Source organism: Ascidiella aspersa, chromosome 5 (genome assembly GCF_963924565.1).
Source record: "Ascidiella aspersa chromosome 5, kaAscAspe10.2, whole genome shotgun sequence".
Classification (NCBI taxonomy): Eukaryota; Metazoa; Chordata; class Ascidiacea; order Phlebobranchia; family Ascidiidae; genus Ascidiella; species Ascidiella aspersa.
In genome coordinates, this window is record NC_139451.1 from 30,034,720 (window position 1) to 30,055,761 (window position 21,042).

Genomic DNA, 21,042 nt, shown 5'->3' on the forward strand with positions numbered 1-21,042 from the left:
TAGGAATACCATTTAAAAGAAAAAATATTTTTACCATTTGAAAACAAAGACCATTTAAAAAATATTATTTCTACCAATTTGAAAAGAAAGACCATTTGAAAAGAAAGACTATTTAAAAGAAAATATATTTTTACATTTTAAAAATTAAAGACCAATTGAAACTAAAGTTAGGAATACCATGTAAAAGAAGATACATTTTAGCATTTGAAAACAAAGACCACTTGAAAAAAATATATTTCTACCATTTAAAAACAAAGGACATTTAAGAAAAAGTTATTTTTACTATTTAAAAAGAAAGACCATTTAAAAGAAAAATTAATTTGACCATTTAAAAAATAGCATTTGAAAGTAAAGTTACTTTTACCATTTAAAAAAGACTATTTGAAAGCAAAGTTTATTTCACCATTTGAAAAGAAAAACCATTAAAAAGAAAAGGTATTTTACCAACATACAATCTTTAAATTAAACACTTTCCGTATTCATACATGCATTATACTACTTCTCAGTTTAGAATCCAATGGCACAAAATACGTTTAATCGGTTATGGTCGTTTTTTTAGGAAACGAAACGGCAACTAAAATTTCTGCAGCAGTTTAAAAAAAGATATGTTTTGTAATACCACAGAGAATTAGCACAAATTAGTTGCGATATCTTGAAATCTCTTAGCGGTCACCAAACTCAAACCTAAAAACGCGTGTCGAAATTTCGATTTCCGCATATGCAATAATCTTGTAAATGGCCGTATTTGTCTGATTCTAAACAGAGCAAACAGGTGGCATCATATAAAGGCACGAACATTTTAATTTCTTTTATTTGTACTTCGACATAATGAAGCACGGCTGTGCAAAAGCTTGTCAAGATTTTAATATCGTTTGTCGATGCGCTATCAATGTTTCTCTATTTATCTGTTATCGTAAACGTACACAAAAACAGTTTTGAGAATTTTCAAGGCGCAATCTAAATGAAATTACACTATACGTAAAGGTTCAGAGGCGTTCAGAGCCGTCACAGAGGCAATAAAAAACACATTTTCTTGTTTTTAAGCGATTTAAGATGGGTTTTGTGCGAGCAAGCAAATTATTAGTAGCCAGTATGATTGTTGTGGCAAAATAAACATGACCAGAGACAACGTTGAATATCAGAGCTAAACTAGTTGGAAGAAACGCATATTCAATAGTTCTGGAAATGACAAAGGTCTTAAAAAAACGGTCTTATCTGGTTTAAGGGCACGTGACTATTGTTCTCGCGTTACAAGATCTTATCGCATCCTCAATTTGACCAATTGCGTTTCTGCCCAAAATGCAAAGTCATCATATTTTTACCAAAACTTAAGACTTCGTTGGTTGGACATCCGGTTATAGGATGTCAAACTTGCAGCATCGATATATAGTTACAAAAACAAATCCTACAAACGCGAATAATTGTTCCGTTATAAAGGGATTCTTCTGACAAATATGTATTCAGCGCCAAAAGCCTGGCAGCAACGGTATATTCATTAATTGTTCCTTGTTAAAAAAAACTTTGACAAAATAGCGGGCTTGTGACGTTTTTATGATAAAACCTAATTTACAATTTCAAACTTCAGTAAAGATATTTTTTTAAAGCAGTTAACTGCAAATTGACAAAACTTCCACATGTAAGCTATATTATAATAAAATGGCACGACAACCACCAAAGTTTAAATACATGCCGTTCGTCTACTATGACTTTTCTTGAGCAAACAAAATTCGTGGCGATTTTACAAAAAGTTAAACAATATATATGCCACAAAGATGCATTGCAACCAAGAAAGTGAAAAAAAATGCAAAAACAACATATTTTATTTCCAGCAACTGCAATGGGGAGTTTACCGAAACCAGGAAGTGCTGGCAGCCCCTGTCCTGCCCGGAGTGGTCAACCTGGTCTAAGTGTGGTCAATGGTGCGAGAAGAAAAAAGGCGTATGCAGCCGCTCGCGATATTGTGTCGCCAGAAGGTACGGATTAAAAAAATTGTACTAAAATGTAGAATGTAAACGTTTGTTTTCGTAAGTTTGGTTTCAGAAGCTAGTAGAACAAAAAAAGTTAATTTCTGTCAATCAGATACATTCAGACGCTTTAATTATAACTTTTTTATCGTAAGACTTATTAGGCTATAAAAATAAAAAAATATTTATTAAATTAAAAATGTGACATTTATTTTTCTGCTTTCCTTATTTTATCGCAACCAATTTTTTAATCATCTAAAAATAGAAACATTTGATTAATCAAAATTGAATACCAAGATAAAGCTAAATTGAGCCAATACAAATTAATCCGAGCATTGCAGTTTTGTAATAGAGGCGAATCTATATACATACCCATTTTTTTCCTTAAGGTTGATAATAAATTAGAAGTAAAAATTTGAAATATTACTTCAAGGGGGATAAAAGTTATTCTTGAAAGAATTACAACCGTACATGGCGAATAAAATAACAGTAGTCAATATGTTAGAACAAATGTAAGGTTTTGGTTTTATGAGGCCCTTTATAAATGGATTAAAATTCATGAAAATGTAAAAAACACTGTTCTAACTTCCACTTGCGATTTCATTTGCTCTCACGATTATGCGAAAATAATTATTTGAAACTTCCACACGACCGGACTTTGCAATTTATATATTACACGTCTTGTCACCACCTGTGCCCATTATGCTTGATAATTACTTTTTCATTTCACACCAAATATCTTATGATTAGGGCAATTAAAAACCTTCTTTCAGATATGTATAGCATCACCAACTAAAACGTCATATAGTCATGTCAGAATGTCCAAGAACCCATAGGTTCCTCGTACCAGTTAGTACGGGTTTCAAATGACTATAATTTTGGCGTTTTGTGCTGTTTTGTCGGCAAATCTGCGTTTCAAAAATCGACATTACTGGCGTTTCTTTTCCCATCAAATTTTTCCCATGCGGCAGAGTACACTCAATGGCATTTTAATTGATACTCTCGGCGCTTTTGTTGTACCCACAAGGTACGTTTGGACGCGTGTTTGACCAGTCAATAACTATAATTGAATTTGTTAAACATTGCTTTTCAAATAATAAAGAGCGGTTCTACTTTGTCATTCCCATTATATTTTCTCATTACATTAGCCCTTATCACGAGGTGCGCCGAAACATGACTTAAGATTTTGGATGATAACCGTAAAACATAATGAGCAACATAATATCAGCACCTAGAATATCGTTACATTTAGACAGAAATACTTGTCTGGATAACGCAATGATTGTGTCGCACTGTTTGGACAATAAAAATACGTTCTTGTGGTATATATTTGTTAATATATACCACAAAAACGTTTTTATAATATACTATGCCTGGTAGCAACAACATATGTATTGTTTGGATTTTCAAGTTTATGCTAGTCTGTTCTATGTAATAGCTTTAGAATATTCATTTTACGGTCGAATTTATATTGCATTAAGTCTAATATGCCAAACATGTGCTTGTAAATTGTCAATATAATAGCAACCGTTTCTATTATAATTATATGGAAATTAAAAAAACGGTTGTGATAACAACATATCGTGATTTCTTATCATTAAAATTAACTATTGTAGAAGCCCTGTCAAAAAAGTATTTTGTTAAACTGTCGAAAAGTTTTTTTTTGCATAAAGCAGTGGACATGTGGGTTATTAATTTCTAAGGGACAAAATTAACAATTGTATAATGAAGGGTGATATCACAAATAATTCCGGGAGATATATTTGACCACTGAAAAGTTTATTCAGCTTTTGAACTGGATAAAATTTTAAAGCATGTTCGTACATTGATGTAAAAAAATGAACAAAGAGTTAGTCGAACCGTTGAAAATGTTAATTATTTCCACATTAATAATCCTACTATATCCAACTTAAACCTCCAACAACATGCTCCATATTTTTTAATCCATTAAGCTCTTATCGGGGGTAACCACACAGTAAAGATTGGCAACTACAGTCCTACAAATGATCCCGCCTAAATTTGCGAAGAAAAAATCGTGTCAAACTATGAAGTGCCACATCCTTCGCTTTCACAACAGCTAGCCAAAAAACTTTTCTAAGAACTTAACGGCGCAGTATAACGAGACCGTGTGCAGACCTTCCTTAACATTTATTGCAAAGGACTGCGCCAAGCGCAACTAGGGAAATTCCCCGGCGTGGACAATTTAGCCCATTCATAAAAATCTGAGGCACGATTTGGCAGCCGACCAATACCGCGTGATAGAGTTTCACATCGGGTGTTACAACACCTTTATGTTTGTTGCGCAATCACAATCAATGGCGTCTTTGCCGCGGTCAGGCAAATATGTACTGTATACTTAGGTACACTATTAAAAGCAAGAAAATTCGAGTAACTCGGCAGCATCATAATGAAGAAATTTCAATACGCACTCGTCATCACCAGTTAAAAAGTATTTGAATCACACCAGTTAGTAAAGTATTTGTATCACACCAGTTAATGTACTTGTATTGTGTCACATTAACTGATGATGATATGCCTATAACTGCGTATCGAAATAAAGAGGTAGATAGGGTCTTCAACGTTTCGACTATTCCTGAAAATTAATATGGAGCTATATATATCTCTTATAAAGATGAAGAAACAACTTTAAGTTACAAGTTTAACTACAACCAAACTTAATATTAACAAGAGTGAACTGATTTGACTATTGTTTCAAAGTGTTGCCAAACTTTTTCCCGAGAAATATGCAGTCACTTAAAAAATTGAACTTTGACCAGCGGCAATATTGGACCACGCCTTGCATAGTTCACTTTTAACGTTGCGGTAAAGTCCTGCTTATTTTTCGCAGGACGGGCGGGATTACAGGAGATTAGGTGAGTCCAAAGTCGGATAAGGCGTCTAGCGTTAGCGCCTTTTGCTAGCGCCTGCATAATGCTGATTTATGCTCGGTTTATTTTGCCAGCAACGGGCTTAGGCTTCTAGCGGGAGTTTTCCTAGAAAGTGCAAGCAAAGGTAGCCGTTTGATCGCTGAAATATTAGCTGCGCGGCCCGTTGAGCAAGTTAGTTAAATGTCAAGCAGATGTCTAATCGAAAACTTGGCTAGTGAAAATTTGCCGCAGGATTATATTGAAAAATCGGGTACACACATATCCGTGAAGAAAATTATCTAGGATATTCAATAAAGTTGACACAGTGTGAACAAACTTGGACGAAAATGAACTTCAAGCTAAGAAAAATCACGTAGAATGGATGTTAAAGGCCATACAGAAGTGGTATAATAAGAATATCAAAGCCCATACAGAAGTAGGTATCATTTTGAACGTTTCGAATAACTCTTTATTCATTTTCAACATAATGAGGGTCATGTTGAAAATGAATAAATAGTTATTCGAAACGTTCAAAATGCAACCTACTTCTGTATGGGCTTTGATATTCTTATTATGTCTTACTACAACCTCCAACCATTATGCTCCAAAGAAGTGGTATAGTTTGAGCGCTTCCATTAAATCTTCACATATTTTTAATTTCGAGACGTTCGAAATATGCTACACTTCTGAAGAGACTATTTTTATAATAGCACCATAACGATGTTCTATTTTATCTTTTTTAGAAACAAAACGGAGTTTCCATCTGTTCGGCCACAAGGTAAATTGCAAAGTGTTTTGTAATGCAAGTGCGAACATTATTTCTTTGAAATGTAATGTTTACAAATAACCTATTACAACGTGAATAACCCCCTATAATTACTGCACTCAAATAGTTACCTTCTGGAATTAAAAAATTAAAAAATCGAATAAAATCCTCTATGCTAATAGGTTTTATGTAAACACAATACATCTGCTGTCGTTGGTTTTACACCTGAAGCCTGCACAGCAGAAGTACTATGTCTTTAGGCTTTTGTTATTAAGTCTTAGAACAATCTAGAATCAAGAAACTTGAGACAATCCCTAAAAGTAACACAAAGCAAAAGGATTTATGAATTTTGACGGCCCAAATCGCAAAGCAACTCCAAATAATCTTACAAGTATCAATATTTCGGCTAAACATAAACTCGTAGCCGTATATGACAAAAGCAAATATGATTCAACTTATCTTTAAAACGCAGTTGAAAGAATCGACATCCAGCAATCCAACTCCACCGCTTTACCACGTGTCAGACAAACAGGGGAAACACCCATATCAAAACCCAACGGATCGCACGCGGGGGAATTACCAGAAGCGACACCCGTTGTTAATATAACAAACGCGTTGATCGAAAGTAGCGGCGCTTCCGGGTCTGTTTCTATGGCAACCGTACCCACTTATGACGCGTCGACTACCGGTCGAACCGCGACGCTCGTGGAGGAAGGAATGACGCAATATCCGGAAACGATAGAAGGTGTGAGACCAGAAATAATGATGTTTTTTTTACTTGATTTATGATAGTTGGAGGTTTTAGTAAGAGGTAGTAGGAATATTAAGGCCCATATACAAGAAGCATTTCAACGTCATTATGCAATACAATTTTGTTGCGTTTTATTTTATTTTACCAAACATTAAAAACGTAAAGCTTCAAGAATATTATCGCAGAGATTTTCTTTTCTAACAATCTGAAATGCCTACTATAGGAAGTTTTAATCATTTTTTTATATATTCGTTGGCTTTGAGATTATGACGAATGCTATACAATGCAATTTTGTGGCGTTCTTCTATTTTAAGAACATTCAAAACGTTAAGTTAAATTGGTTCTCGCAGAAATTCTGGAACCGGATTATAAAAACCAGTGGCTTTATAATAGATTTGCTTAACTCCACAATTTGTTTGACTTTATATCAGTTTTAAAATGCGTATTACCGGAGGTTTCGGTAATTTTATATTATTTATTTTTAAATTGCTATAAAATACAATTTTGTTGCGCAGTTTCAATAATAAATGACATACAAAAGTAAAGCTAATTTATTCTCACAGAGATTCTTGACCCGGATTTTAAATTTGTTTTGTTGCTTTTTTTGTTTCAAATGACATTCAAAACGTAAATTTTCTATTTATTTTTGCAGAGATTCTTGACCCTGATGCTTGCAATGGGGGCTTCCCCAAGTCACGTGATCTGCGCAAGTGCGACGTGCTCCTGTGCGCCCCCGAGTGGAGCACGTGGTCGTCATGGTCGAGTTGTTCCAGCAGCTGTGGAAGCGGATACAGGGAAGCGCAGAGAACATGTAACCAGACACTGTTTGAAGGTGAGTTTTTACAGAATTTTATGAAAACTGACAATTTTTTTTTAATCTTATAAAATCTGACAAAGTTTTTGTGTAGAGTCAGGATTTTATGAAAACTCAGTAATTTCAATAAAAATTCTAAAGCCATTATACTCGTTAAGATGACAGAATTTGTTCGTAATTAGTAATGCTTGAACCATAAAAATCATGTTGCTGAAACCATGCTACCTTAAACGACATCAGGAGTCTTCGATATTCCACTCAAACAATTCAACAAAAGTCTTATTTCACCCAGGTCTATATCACTGATCAGTTTCAAGCAAAATCCAATCTACGAGTAAAACTTCAGGCCTGTCACCTTAACCTAATGTCCTCGGCTAATTACCACATGCTTCTACATACTTTCAGCTGATTGCCTTGGTGAGTCGGTCAAGTACGAGCAATGTTCTGCTCTGCCCTGTTGGAGCGACTGGTCGGTGTACAGCCCTTGCACGAAATCTTGTGGTGGAGGGGGCAGGCAAACCCGCTGGAGGGAGTGCCAGGGGTATGACGTCATCGAGCTGCAACGTCACGCTTTCTGTCACGTGAACGATACCGAGATTGTGGCTTGCAACACGCACGTAAGTACAGAAGAAGGTTTTTGGTGAAATATATTGACTTTTTTGCGCAGTTTTTTATTGTTTGGCATTCAAGTGACAAATTGTAGGCTTTTTGATTGCAAGTTTAACACAACGCAAAATAAAAAAGCTTAAGTATTTAACCGAAAAAAAGGAGGGGGGGGGGGTTGTTTTGACTTTAGAAAGTAAGAGTGATTAGAACTTACGTTGTTAATTTAGGTTGAAGGCTGAAAAGTTAACCAAAATTCCTTATACAGTTGCATTTGAATTTGTTGTTCTGTTACTTCGGCATCGGCTTTCATATTTTGTCACGCAAAATTGTGTGAAAAATGAAGTTTAGCTAAAGACATGACATAACCTATGTAATGTTTGTTTTCAGGCGTGCCCTTTATGGAGCGAATGGTCCCAGTTTGGTGAATGCTCACTTTCGTGCGAGGGCGGGTCCCAAAGGAGGGTCAGGGAATGTTTGCAGGGGGACTGTGAGGGGGAATCCACTCAAGTTGAGGGGTGCAACTTTCAGGTAAGAGCCCCCCTCCCCGCACGAAATAAAAAAAAATAATTTTTGAAAAAAAAAAGTTGTTGATTTTGCTCAAGTCATTTAAAAAGGTATTTTGCTGTAAAATGACCTGAAAGAATAGTATTTCAAAAAAATAGACTTAGACAATCGTGTACATTGCTTTTATAGTCCCAACGTACATTGAAGCGCAGACCCCCTGTTTTCGCGTTAGTCACACACGTCCATGCGAACATGCGTTCTGTGGATATGTTAAACTTCATCATTCTTATAGCCTTTTACTCGCGCTGGGGTTTCTACTTCGTGCGTTTTAATTGCTTTCATTTATACTTTTACCTGATGAAGCACAGTTGTGCGAAAGCTTGTCAAGATTTTATTACAATTTGCTGTAAAACAGTGCCACCTGACCCCATTATTGAGTCTATAAACGCCAGTAGAAGTTTGTAACTACTATTTTTTACGCAGGAATGCCCGAAGTGGCGCGAATGGTCGCTTTTCACCTGCTGTAGTGTTTCTTGTGGAAGAGGAATGAAACAGCGGTCGAGGAAATGCAAGAACGGTCAACCGGGACAGAAAGGTATAAGCTCTTTCAGTCATGCCAAGTTTCTTTGATTACATCATTCAAAGTCTCTTTAATTACGACATGCTAAGTTTTTATAATTACGTCATGCTTAGTTTCTTTAATTGCGTTATTCAAAGTTTCTTTAATTGCGTCATTCAAAGTTCCTTTAATTGCGTCATATAAAGTCTCTTTAATTACGTCATGCTAAGTTTCTTTAATTACGTCACGCTAAGTTTCTTTAATTACGTCACGCTAAGTTTCTTTAAATACGTAATGCTAAGTTTCTTTAATTACGTAATGCTGAGTTTCTTTTCTAAGTTTCTTTAATTACGTCATGTTAAGTTTCTTTGATATCGTCATGCTAAGTTTCTTTAATTACGTCATGCTAAGTTTCTTTGATTTCGTCACGCTAAGTTTGTTTAATTACGACATGCTAAGTTTCTTTAATTTCGTCACGCTAAGTTTGTTTAATTACGACATGCTAAGTTTCTTTAATTATGCCACGCTAAGTTTTTTTAATTGCGTCACGCTAATTTGTTTAATTTTAACCCTTTTCTTTTCCAGGTTGCGACGGTTCGGTAAACAACGTGGTATCTTGCGACGCAGGTCCTTGTATTAACGACACCATAATACTTGACTTCCCTGGATGTGGAGTTCGTGGAACTGACAAACCGGTCAAAAAGTCGCTCTCTTCCGCCATCGTGCGGATTGTCGGTGGAAACGTAAGTTCAAATTCCCTTCCTTATTTATTTCGAAGCTCAGTCTTACCCAGTGGTTCCCAACCTTTTTTGATTTGCGGCACCCTACATAAATCTTAAATAGTTCGCAGCACCCTTGCTCGTATTTTTGCTGAATGTATAACTGTACCGTTACAATAAACGAGATTGAAATAGTGCAATAAGTGAGCAACAACGTTAAAACAGTCTTTTTACTATTCGGCACTTTTATCCTGCACAAAAATTATATCAAAAAGCTTACTAATCAAACAAACCAAAAAAATAATCCTAAAGAACTTGAAATATATTTTGCACCCTTGAGCATAAAAAATGACACCCTAGAGTGCCGGTTGATTGCAGCCCAGATTATTAGGGTTGGGTTAAGACCAGTCGACTTAGTTATGCGAAAAAACTATTGGCGTAGTTTGACATTTTAGTTATTTGCAATACTTTTTTTCTGTTGTAGGTTTGTACGTAGGCTATATGTGCAAAACATTGATGTCAACATTCAAACCATATTTGAATGGCGTTTTTGTTTGTATTTAAATCTGCATTCAATTTTCAAACAGTTTAATGCCTCTTACTTTGCAAATCAAACATGCGAAAACCATACTTATTACAAAAAATCATCCATTTTATAACTAAATTGAACCAGAATTATTATCGAATAATGGCGATAAAATAGCGGTACCTTAAGCTCTTTAATGACAAATTGCAAATCGTCGCTTGACGTGTATATGAACTAATACATTACCAGTACTAACACTTGCATAAATTTACACTTACACGAATCGACAAGCAAATTACCAATACTCTCTATATATAACCAAACAAAACATCTCTTACCACAACAGCAATAATAAACACTATAGAAGAAGTGTACAGCATTAAGAAAAATTACCAACACTGGTGTGCTACATTCTGTCAGACAAGGCAAGAAAAACATAAAAAATACTTTTAAAGAGATTTATCCCAGTAACAACAATACACGAGATCGTATACGCTTCAATCATTATTTCTAACACAACCTATAACTTACTCAGCCTGACACACAGATGTATATCGCATTTTAAGCACTTATACTATTACCACTACAACTACTATTGCTGCTACTGTAGATTTGCTTTTTGTCAATCAAACCAACAACAAATCCCTGCAACTACAGTACACACCTGATCGTGTACGCTTTAATCACATTTTAAGCACTTATACTAATACCACCTCAACTACTATGATTGCCACTGTAGTACAAGAGTACATCCTTCCTAAAAAGTTTATTAACTAAACTTGCCTGCTATACATTTTGTCAATCAAACCAAAAACGAATTCCTGCAACTACAGTACACACCGGATCGTCTACACCAGTGGTTTCCAAACTGTGGGCCATGGACCAGCACTAGGCCACTAAAACATTTTCAATGGGCCACAGAGCCATTTGAACAGATTCTACAGTTTTGTTATACTGTACATATTATGCGCTTTGTTAAAACAATAATTATTTAGCAACAATGGTTATTGTCTCCTAAAAATGGGTTTTAGCTGCTGCGTTGAAGATAGCAGTTTTTGAGTTACATTTTCATAGAAAATGTTTGTGTGGTCAAATTTAGAGCACGTGGTGAGCCACGAATCGCTATTAAATAGACATTTGGGCCATAGACGAAAAAAGTTTGGGAATCCCTGGTCTACACTTTAATCACCACTAGCAATACAACGTCTCACTTACCAATCTGACAATCCTTTAATGTATGGCAGCTCTCCAAAGACTCTGCTTGGCCCTGGCAAGTCAGTCTACAGCATCGTGTTGCTTCGGGAAGATGGATTCACTTTTGCGGTGGAACTTTGCTGAACCAGCGCTGGGTTTTGTCGGCGGGCCACTGCACAAAAGAGGGGTAAGCAGTTGTGAAGCAGATATACGATACTTGTATTTCATCCGATAATCATTATTTGATGAATTTGCAGAAAATAACATTGGATATGCGTTCTCATTCAGGGGAAATTTATAGTATTCTATTTTGTCCAGTCGATTCGCGAAAAACATTTTTTCATTTCGTGTTTGTAAACCAAAAAAACAACATTCTACATTTTAGCACAAAAAGAGAACAAAAATCGATTTTATATCTTTTAAATCAGTAATAGCACTGTAGGATGTAATACTAGATTTGCTGTGCAATATATATTCGTTGTTCTACACAGAGGGATAATCCCAGGTTCCATTATTTATAAAACTTTAAGGCGAATTATTTTAAACTACAAAATAAAATCTTGAACATGCCATGTTTTTTACAGCGATAATCTGTTTTAACTGTATCCTTAAACGGTTTTGTTCCTGGTTAAAGTACTCCCACGTGAAAAATTGTGGTAAAACGCTGACTAAGGAAAACTTTTAACCTTTCATAGAACATCCGCTTTAATATATTGTGGGGACGCCTATTTAGCTTTGTGTTGACAAAATACTAGTATAATTAAAATGGTAGACGAGTAGAAATGGACCGTATATTCACGAAATTTATTTCCTAATAAGAACCAGGGTTATATAAGCAGCATTATATAGAATAAGTCTGTTAAAAACACCGACCTAATCACCAAGATTGCTGTCATTATTCTAATCGTATTTTAAGACTTACATTTTTAAGCGTATTTTTATTTTAAAATATTGCTAATTCGTATAGTTTTTAAAAACTTGTTTTACCCACCACTTGTTGTGACGTTATTCCTCTTCTGCCGAGTATTTAGCATCAACGATTGTTATTTCTCGCTTTTCAGGAAACGCAGTCTTCGTCACGACGATGTCGGCCCTGATTGGTCGGTGCTTGTGGGAACCAACAACGTCACAGGCGGACCCGGAAGTGTACGCGTGGGAATTAAACGAATCATCGTTCACAACGACTACTTTTACCACATTGCAGCAAAATGTAAGTATATGAGCTTAAAAAATAAAAAAAAAACATCACTAGCGGTTGGATATTTACTTGTTGAAATCCTATTATTTTTTTTACTGCAAAATGGAACGATATAAATATAAGGAAGAAAACTATAAATACAAGTCACAGACCGTACTGTAGCCTTTCGCAAGCGCCTTTTTAAAGCAGAATACCATCTTACATAATGGAAAAAATTGTAAAGGCTTGTTTGGCAAGGTACAACTCATACATAATATAATTCCCTCTTGGCAAAAATTGTATATATATCCAGGGTAGGTAAAAAAATTGTCATATATATTCAGGTTAGGTAACTTTAAGTCAAGGACAAACGGTTGCCTAAGTTCCTTACATGTCCTTGTATCCGACTTCAAGTCGCAGGCCGCTAAAATACCTGTCTTTAACTTGTGTAATTCTAGACAGAGTCACCTCACTCAGTTATAATTGCTTGGTAAGTATATTGACAGTTATATGTCAGAGCTTACGACAAAGACAAGCTGCGATTTCTAGCGAATGTAGGGCTGTAGTTACGAGTAATAAGGCGCCGACTCTTAAGACGAGAGCCGACGACTGCTTAAGTCTCTTACACGTCCCCAACTGACTCCATAGGAGCAGACCGCTATATTACCTGTCCTTAACCACTTCTTGTACTTAGAAAAGTCACTGTAGCGTATTGAGGCCTGTAGTCAGGGGTAAAAGTGCGCTGGCTCTGTAGACGAGAGTCGACGACTGCCTGAATCCCTTACTAGTTCTTAATCCGACTCCAAAGGAGCAGGCCGCTAAAATACCTGTCCTTAACTTCTTGAGCTCTAGACAAGTTCACTTCACTCAGTAGATATTACTCGTTGAGTATATTCACAAATCTCAGAAACACACGATATAACGAAGCGGTGATTCAGGCCGCCAATCAGTAAGACGTATTTCAAGTAGAATGAATGCAAGACGCTGAGAGCAATCGGCTCGGCGCTTGGTCACGCGTCAGTGGACAACGATCACGTGCATAGTGACATCAAATTTGGCAAAACCGAGTAATATTGCATGTTAAATGCTACATATTATACTGCCGAATAAAGTAGAATCTATGGCTAGCAGAGACTGAAATCACATTGTGTATTTTTTCACGCATCGGTAGAAACCAACGACGCGCATTCCTGACGTAATATCAGACAGGCTAGTAGAGTAGATCGAGTATAACATTCGGATTCATGTCTACCTTTGTTTACTATTTACTTAGTTCATAAACAGCGCTATAATTCACGTTAGGTTACACGAAAAGCTTAAGCTGCCTGACTAACGGCATAGCACGAAACCTCAAATATCTCTGTAATAAGTTTGAAGTGCTCGACTTGGTAAAAAGCTAGTACGATGGCTTCCTTGGCCACACCCAAAAATTGACCTGTAAATAAACTCAACACTGAAATCACAAACAACGGAGTGTACCTCGGACAGCTTACGAATGCCGTTCAGATTTGCCCCGTAAAGCGTAAAAGCAATTAGTGCCGAAGGTGACAGTCAACAAACGCAAATGCGAAAATGAAATCAGCTGATAACGGTCTATTAGAAGATGTGTGTTTAAAAAGACGACAAGTCGTCCCCAGGCAAGGCAAAACAGTAGCAGAAGTGTCCTCTCAATATAAGACTGATTTTAATATCTCCAACTTAAAAAGCCGGGCTCCTACGTAAGGGTGCCATTTTTTAACAGGCAAAATCCTATAAAAACTTATCACAGTTTTGGAAAAACAACTGTAAATGTATTATGGAAGTATATTTCGCTTTAAAGTCATTGAAACCAAACAACCCTGTAGACTTTATTGCACTAAACTAGATTGGTCATGGTAAACAATCTCTCACTCATACAAAGTTTTACACTAAAATGCCTGATATGTTTGATATCCGGATGTATGGCAATTCTTACCTTGGCATATTATACTTTTGGTACGCTCCTAAACATTAAACGGATCGATGGGTTTCGGTGGGTATCCAGATATGACGTCACAATGTGTCTATTTGCCACGCCTTTGCGCAAGTTTTCCCGGAACTGATGATGTCGCTCGAGCAAAATTGTTATATTCCTTTAAATATATGTCAAGTACTTTATTTTAACAGGGTTTTAGTCTTTAATAAAAAAATGAACGACAAATCCGGCTACTGCTAAAAACTCCATCTTTCATTACAAACACATTTTTTAAACAGATGACATCGAACTGATCAAACTGCGAAGAGACGTGACCTTCGCCAATAGTCTCCTGCCAGCCTGCTTGCCTCAAGGTCAACTGGCCACGCCCAACGATACCTGCTACGTCACAGGATGGGGAAAAACCGGTAGGGGATTTTTATATCTATTTTGTGAATAAAGCATTTTTTAGTGTGTTTTGACTGTTCAATACAGGTATATGTAAGTTAAGCGAGTAGATTTCTACAAAAAGGTATAAATACATTTACCGATAGTGGGTTACCGTATTTCGTTGCACCCGTGTCTTTATTGCTAAAATAAAATGTATAAATTGTCCCTAATATTTACAAGTGACCAATAGTTATGCATTACAAATGCAAACATAACACAATACCAAGGTGACCAGAAGCGAAGCTTTTTTTAATTTTTGCTTTTTGCCGAGTCAAACTAATCGCTCTATAGCACTGATTCCCAAAACTGTGTGCCGCAGCACAGAGAGATTGCCAAGTGTGCCACGAAACTTTTTTTAATTTCGAAAAAGAGAGTATTTATATTACCAATAGGCATACACGCAAGCATTTTAGACCTAAATACGCACTACCCATTGCAAATTAATCATATTGAGACATTTACATATATGTTTTCGCGTGTTAAGCGAGATTGTAAAATGACTCTATTTTGTTCTGTTAAAAGTGTGCCACGAAATAGTTAAGATATTTTTAGTGTGAGAAAAAAAAAGTTTGGAAACCACTGTTCTGTAGACTAACTACAAAACGACTCGCTTGTTTAATAAGGAAGTTTACAAGGATGCAAGCCGACTGTTTGTGTCTTCAGAGGCCACCGACTCTGAGCAAGAAATGTTGCTGGAGGGCAAGATGCCAATCATCGACTTCCGCAAATGTGGGAAGCTAGGGGGTCGGTACCGCTACTATTACCGCTACTACCTATCTGCGCAGTACCACATGTGCGCAGGTGACCCCAAGCACGCCAAGGTCGACACGTGTGAGGTGAGATTTAAATTTGAGCGGGAGATCAAAATTTAAATTTTGTATGAATATAATTTTTTATACTTTTTAGATATTCATAATGCTTCTAGGAGCCAAAAAAAAAAATTAAAACGGATTGCCTCATTGTCTCTGATTTAAACCGGATTTTGACGTTTTATCGTAATTTTTTACTAACGATTTGCTAACATCTAAATTAAAAAATGAATAAATAAAGCGAGAATCTCAAAACGTTTATACTTGGAAAAAAGAAAAAAGGAAAAATAGGAAAAAAACTGCTTTTAACTTAAAAGATCGAAAACAACTTATTAATATACAGAATACTGCTGTCACTTAAAAAAAGCCATCGTAAGTTCTGCTAAAAAATCTGATTCGAATGAAACAAAGGTTAGGCTATTTAACCTCAGGTGACATTTCCAAGTTAAACGTAGTAGGCTAGGTTCTATTTAAACGAAAAAAAATTGCACACGTCTAAGCACGGCTTACTTGCATTTCAAGGCATTTTTTATCCATGATTTTAACTTAGGGCGACTCTGGAGGTCCACTGGTTTGTCGACGAACCGACGGACGCTGGTACGTTGCTGGCATCACCTCATTCAGCTTCGTGGCCTGCGGAACTCCCCAGCATGTCGGAATCTACGTTCCCGTCGCAAAATTTGAGGCCTGGATAAGGGACGTAATGACCGAATACTCGCACGCCGGATGTTGAGCCTCGAAATCCCGCGGAATTGCCGAATGATTCCTGAAGGTGCTCGATTAATAGTTGGCGGGGATTTAAAGCGAGAAATCCGGCCGATGTGGAAATGTTTAAAAGTGGAGAAACTTTTATTCAGTGATGGATTTTTTTTTTTGAAAGCGAATAAGGCGCTTTATTAGACCTACCGTGGCCCTTAAAGTGGTATTTGTTTTTTTGGTTAATTATTACCAAACCGGGCTTTGTTCATCAGCTGCCATGAGGCCACTTTGTAGTTGACAAGCTTTGGCGAACACAAATTATCTTCACTAAGCTTTTTGCTAGATCAAAATATGAGAAATTAGCAATATTGTCTGGTTTAGTCGTTTAAAAAATACCAAAATAACACAAGTAACGCTGCATGCAATCTAATGTTGCTTTATAAACACATTTTTACCATCTATTTTTTTGCCAAAGTCGGACTCTGGTTGCTGTAAAATGGTTTTCTACATTGTGTCAAGATTTTAACCGTTGGGGAAGCTTTCAAAGCCCAAATAATAGTCGGAAAATTGAGGCTATTCATAACGCTTTCTGGACATTACAGCAGTACTTTAATGGCATCTGCGGTCCTTTATAAAGCAAAATTATGTACTGTTGTTAAAGCTGCGTTTTCGAAGTAAATTTAGTGCATTAAATTGCCTTACAGTGATCTATATCTTGAAACAGTTCACAAGAAATTTGTTGGACAACATTTTTTAAAGAGTGCGTGTGCGTTGCGCCCAAAAGTTAAAGGATATAGGACAATGTGCAACATGGACTTTGTATAAGGTTTCTGCTTTTACGGTCAATTTTAATGTTGAAAAAAACTAGCTCAAATATAAATCCTTCAGAATTGAATGCGCGATTTAAAAATATAACCGGTGAAAAGTAATTTGCTATAATTTATACTTTATTTTGAAAAGGGGGCAATGTAGTTATGACAATGGCAACGTATGTCAAGGGGTCTGAAACTCTATTTTTCACCTCATAAAACATGTTTTTTTTTTCCCAATAATTAACCAATATTGAACAGAAAAAATCGTTGTTTATTTTTTATTTGATTTATTTTTGAAGTATTTTATTCCAAGGAGGTCCATTCGTACAAAAAGTTTAACAATTTTAATTTAAAAAAAGATATATCGTAGAATCGCAGCCGACTGTATTTACTTAGTAGACTAATTTGCTTTGTAAAATACGTGCTTAGTAGGTTTCCGGACTCTACTTTGATGTCATTTCGTCCAATCAGAATATCCGCACAACTGCTCCTAATAGATCAGTGGTTCTTAACCTTTTTTCTTTCGTGGCCCATTTACGTTGCAAAAAATTCTGTGGCCCAATAATTTTTATGAAAGAAAAAGCTGTAAAATAGGTTTAGAACAAACACAGCAGAACATATTTCGAAACAGATTATTTATTCAACCGTGCATTAGTGAGATACTTGCGGCTGAACAATAAATTTACATTCCGTTTTATTTCCTCCCGAAGCCATTATTCCTGTAAAATTAAATATAGTGTAGCGTTTTAAATTGGTCTGTGGCCCATCTCAAATGTTCTTATGGCCCACCAGTGAGCCATGGCCCACTGGTTGAGAACCGCTGTAATAGACTAATTAGGCCGATCGTACAAAATGGCCGAAGAAAAGCTAAAGAGTAAGCAACGTTGCTAGCCAGAACGTTGATTCTTAATCCAAAACAATACGGTTAACCATCGGCGTCTTTTTGGAGAAAGTAATTTGAGCACAGAGTTGTTTACAAGCTTAAATAAGTTGCCACGGCTTACCAAGACCACAAAAAATTTAATTTGGTTTCTTACTTCATGGTTTCCCGTAAATGTAAATGTAAATGTCTAATTGAGACATTTTTTTTTCTTTTTTTTTTCGATTCAAAATCACGCATAATAATGTCGGCATTTAATTTCCTTAAAAACAATATATGTAAATGTCTCAAAAATATTAATTTGTAATATAGTTCGTATTTAAGTCTAAAATGCTTGCGTGAATGCCTATTGGTAATACAAATACTCTAGTTTCCGAAATTAAAAAAGTTTCGCGGTACACTTGGCAATCTCTCGAGGCACACAGTTTGGGAATCACTGGTTTATGGTTTCCCGTGTGGTCAAACTGGTTCGCAACTCTACGACTTTCGATCCGATATTATCAGACGCCGGCTTAATCCTCTCGTGTAAACTCAAAGGTGTTTGGAAGGTTACTCGCCTTTGTTTATTGTTGCAGTTTTATCGCGCCGTTTTAAAGTTTAAGAGCGCTCTGCGTTTCAATGCACTCTTTTAAACTTTGCTGTCTGTTTAGTTCCCCTTTTTTCTTTTCTCTCATCGAGCGATTCACTAAAGCCGAAGACAAAATGTCGATGATTTTATCCTAGCTTTGAAATGCTTTAAACGTTGTAGCTACCTCGTGTATACGCTTCGGTGCTTAGCGTGTTTTTCAGTTGAAATGGAACATTCATCACCAATTCGTTTCCACGTGGTAAATAAGGTTATACCCAAAACGCACAAATATTACAAATTTTGATGTTAATCTCTTTTTAAAACTCGTAGTAATACATTTTTAACTGTTTTTTTACAAATCAGTGAAAAGTAGTTACCGCCATAGCATTTTATTTTGTTTAACATGTACATGACAAATGCTTAAAGTGCAAACCACGGGCATTGGGTTCTTTTTTGTTATTTATTTAATTTTTTAAATTCTACAAACCTTTTGTTTTTATTGCCTTTGTAAATATTGTGTTCAACTCCCGAACATTCCTACTCTTCTTCAGCCGTTGTTTTTCGCTTTCTGCGCGCTTTTTGCTCGTTTTTTCTTCCTCTATTTCCGCTCACCGTTGTTTTGTAGTGTTTTCGCTTTTCCGTTTCCGCCTTTCAGTCTAGCCCGCGCCTCGAGAAATGTCGATTAAAATCTCTGATTTAAAATTGTGTTTGCAACATTGGTAAGCACACGAAGTAAATTTATCACAGTTTATAAGTTATTTTAACTGAAGTTTACGTTTCAATCCGCAAAATAAACAGCAATAGGTTTATGCCTAAATTTAAGGCAGTTAGAAAATGCACCGTGTCTAAAAACGATTAGCTTGACAGAGGAGTTATAAATCGAACTAAAGCAGTGATATAAAAAAACTCGTGAGAATAAAACACGTCATTTAATGCGAAATCTATTTTTTCTATGGTCTGAAGTTTGATACAACTACAAAGTGAATGAACTGCAAACTCTTTCATTTTGAGATATTAAAAACAATTTAAACCTTGTTTAAACAGCAATATTAAAGTTGATCAAGCAAACTGCTCAATATACCGAATGGGTCAGATAATAAATGAATCTTCGGTACAAATTGTGTTACTGAGGTTTGCATTGGATTTCTGCTATAATGCAAGTAACAAAGTTTGTCTTGAAACTATAAAAACGACAATAAATCATGTTATACCTAAGGATAACAGTATCACAAAATCAGTTGTTACCAAATTAAACTAAAATTATATGAATTCCTTTTTATTGTTATTTATCTCATTAAAAATTGGACATGAGATGTATATGGTTCAAAATTCATTTTTCCTAGCCAAAATTTATTGGTGGAAAAAAAATTCGCAATGTTACTTGTCTGCCGTGTCAGTTTAACGTTACAGCCATTTGATGTTGTTAATCTCAATCGTACATAAACTTTGAAGGAACACAAGATTATAGCCGCGCACCTGTGTTCTGCAGATTTACAGGCGTTTGTGGAATCACAGCTTTGAACAATCTAGGCGAGAGTACTTTGCGGTTTTACAATCCGCCTTGGCTTTAGCGTGGAGTCTTTAGGTCGCACTTTTGCTCAGGTGCGGAGAATTGCTCGATTTGAGTTGACGATAAAATGCCACTTCGACCGCTGAGTTCGAAATAAGCAGTTTAATCCAAAAGTTTGTCAGCCAATTTGAAATTTTTTTTTACACCGAGGAGTGGGTAAATTAGGAGGATTTTAAAGCAAAAGTTTTTAGCCAGTTTTGACACCGATTTTTCATACTTTTGGGATGTTTTTTTCTGAATTGTTTGCTTTTTGTAAATTGTGCTATAGAAGGTAAAGATATAAATTAGAAACCTTAAAATATTTGCTAATGTAAATGGTTTCAATTCTCTATTTTTGAAAAAGTACCACAAGAATAACTTTAAAATAGGTATATTTATATATTTTATATTTTTAGTTCTTTTGATTTGCTGCTGTGCCTTCATCGAACTAAATGGTTGCGTGACTGAAAAGAATAAAAAATTCGAACAATATATGTGTAAACCAATTTAAATTAAACTCGCCTCATTTCGAGCCCTGGCATGTTACATTCCCATTTTCACGTTTCGTGTCGCGTGACGCTTGCGGTTGTCGTTGTCGCCTCGTCGCGTGCCCTTGTGTCGCCTTTGCGATAACGATCGCGTCCGACCCGGTTTCGGCTGGCACGATTGGAATCGCGCGACGTCGCGGAAGCCAATTACCGAAGCGACACGCGACGTATCTGCTTGTCGCGAGTCGCGACCGCCCTTTTTCCGCTGTTTGTTTGTCCTGGTGAACCGCATTGCGTTTAGGGAGATGCAATCAGGGAAATAACTGCAAAAGTGAAGTTTCAGAGCGACTTGAGTTAGTAGCAGTTGTTTTTTGCCGTCAGTGTTTGTATTGTAACGCACTGTTGTG

General features: G+C 36.2%; 1 protein-coding gene across 1 annotated transcript; it reads left to right on the forward strand.

Moving 5' to 3' along the window:
• Positions 1-5,551: 5,551 nt before the first annotated feature.
• LOC146146297 (uncharacterized) lies at positions 5,552-16,372 on the forward strand. The gene is made up of 12 exons (XM_083390710.1): positions 5,552-5,609; positions 6,070-6,342; positions 7,001-7,180; positions 7,568-7,779; positions 8,156-8,296; positions 8,756-8,867; positions 9,417-9,574; positions 11,321-11,457; positions 12,332-12,480; positions 14,680-14,808; positions 15,494-15,666; positions 16,190-16,372. Exons 1-12 carry the CDS (start codon positions 5,552-5,554, stop codon positions 16,370-16,372), a joined length of 1,905 nt encoding a protein of 634 aa, XP_083246836.1.
• Positions 16,373-21,042: the final 4,670 nt, after the last annotated feature.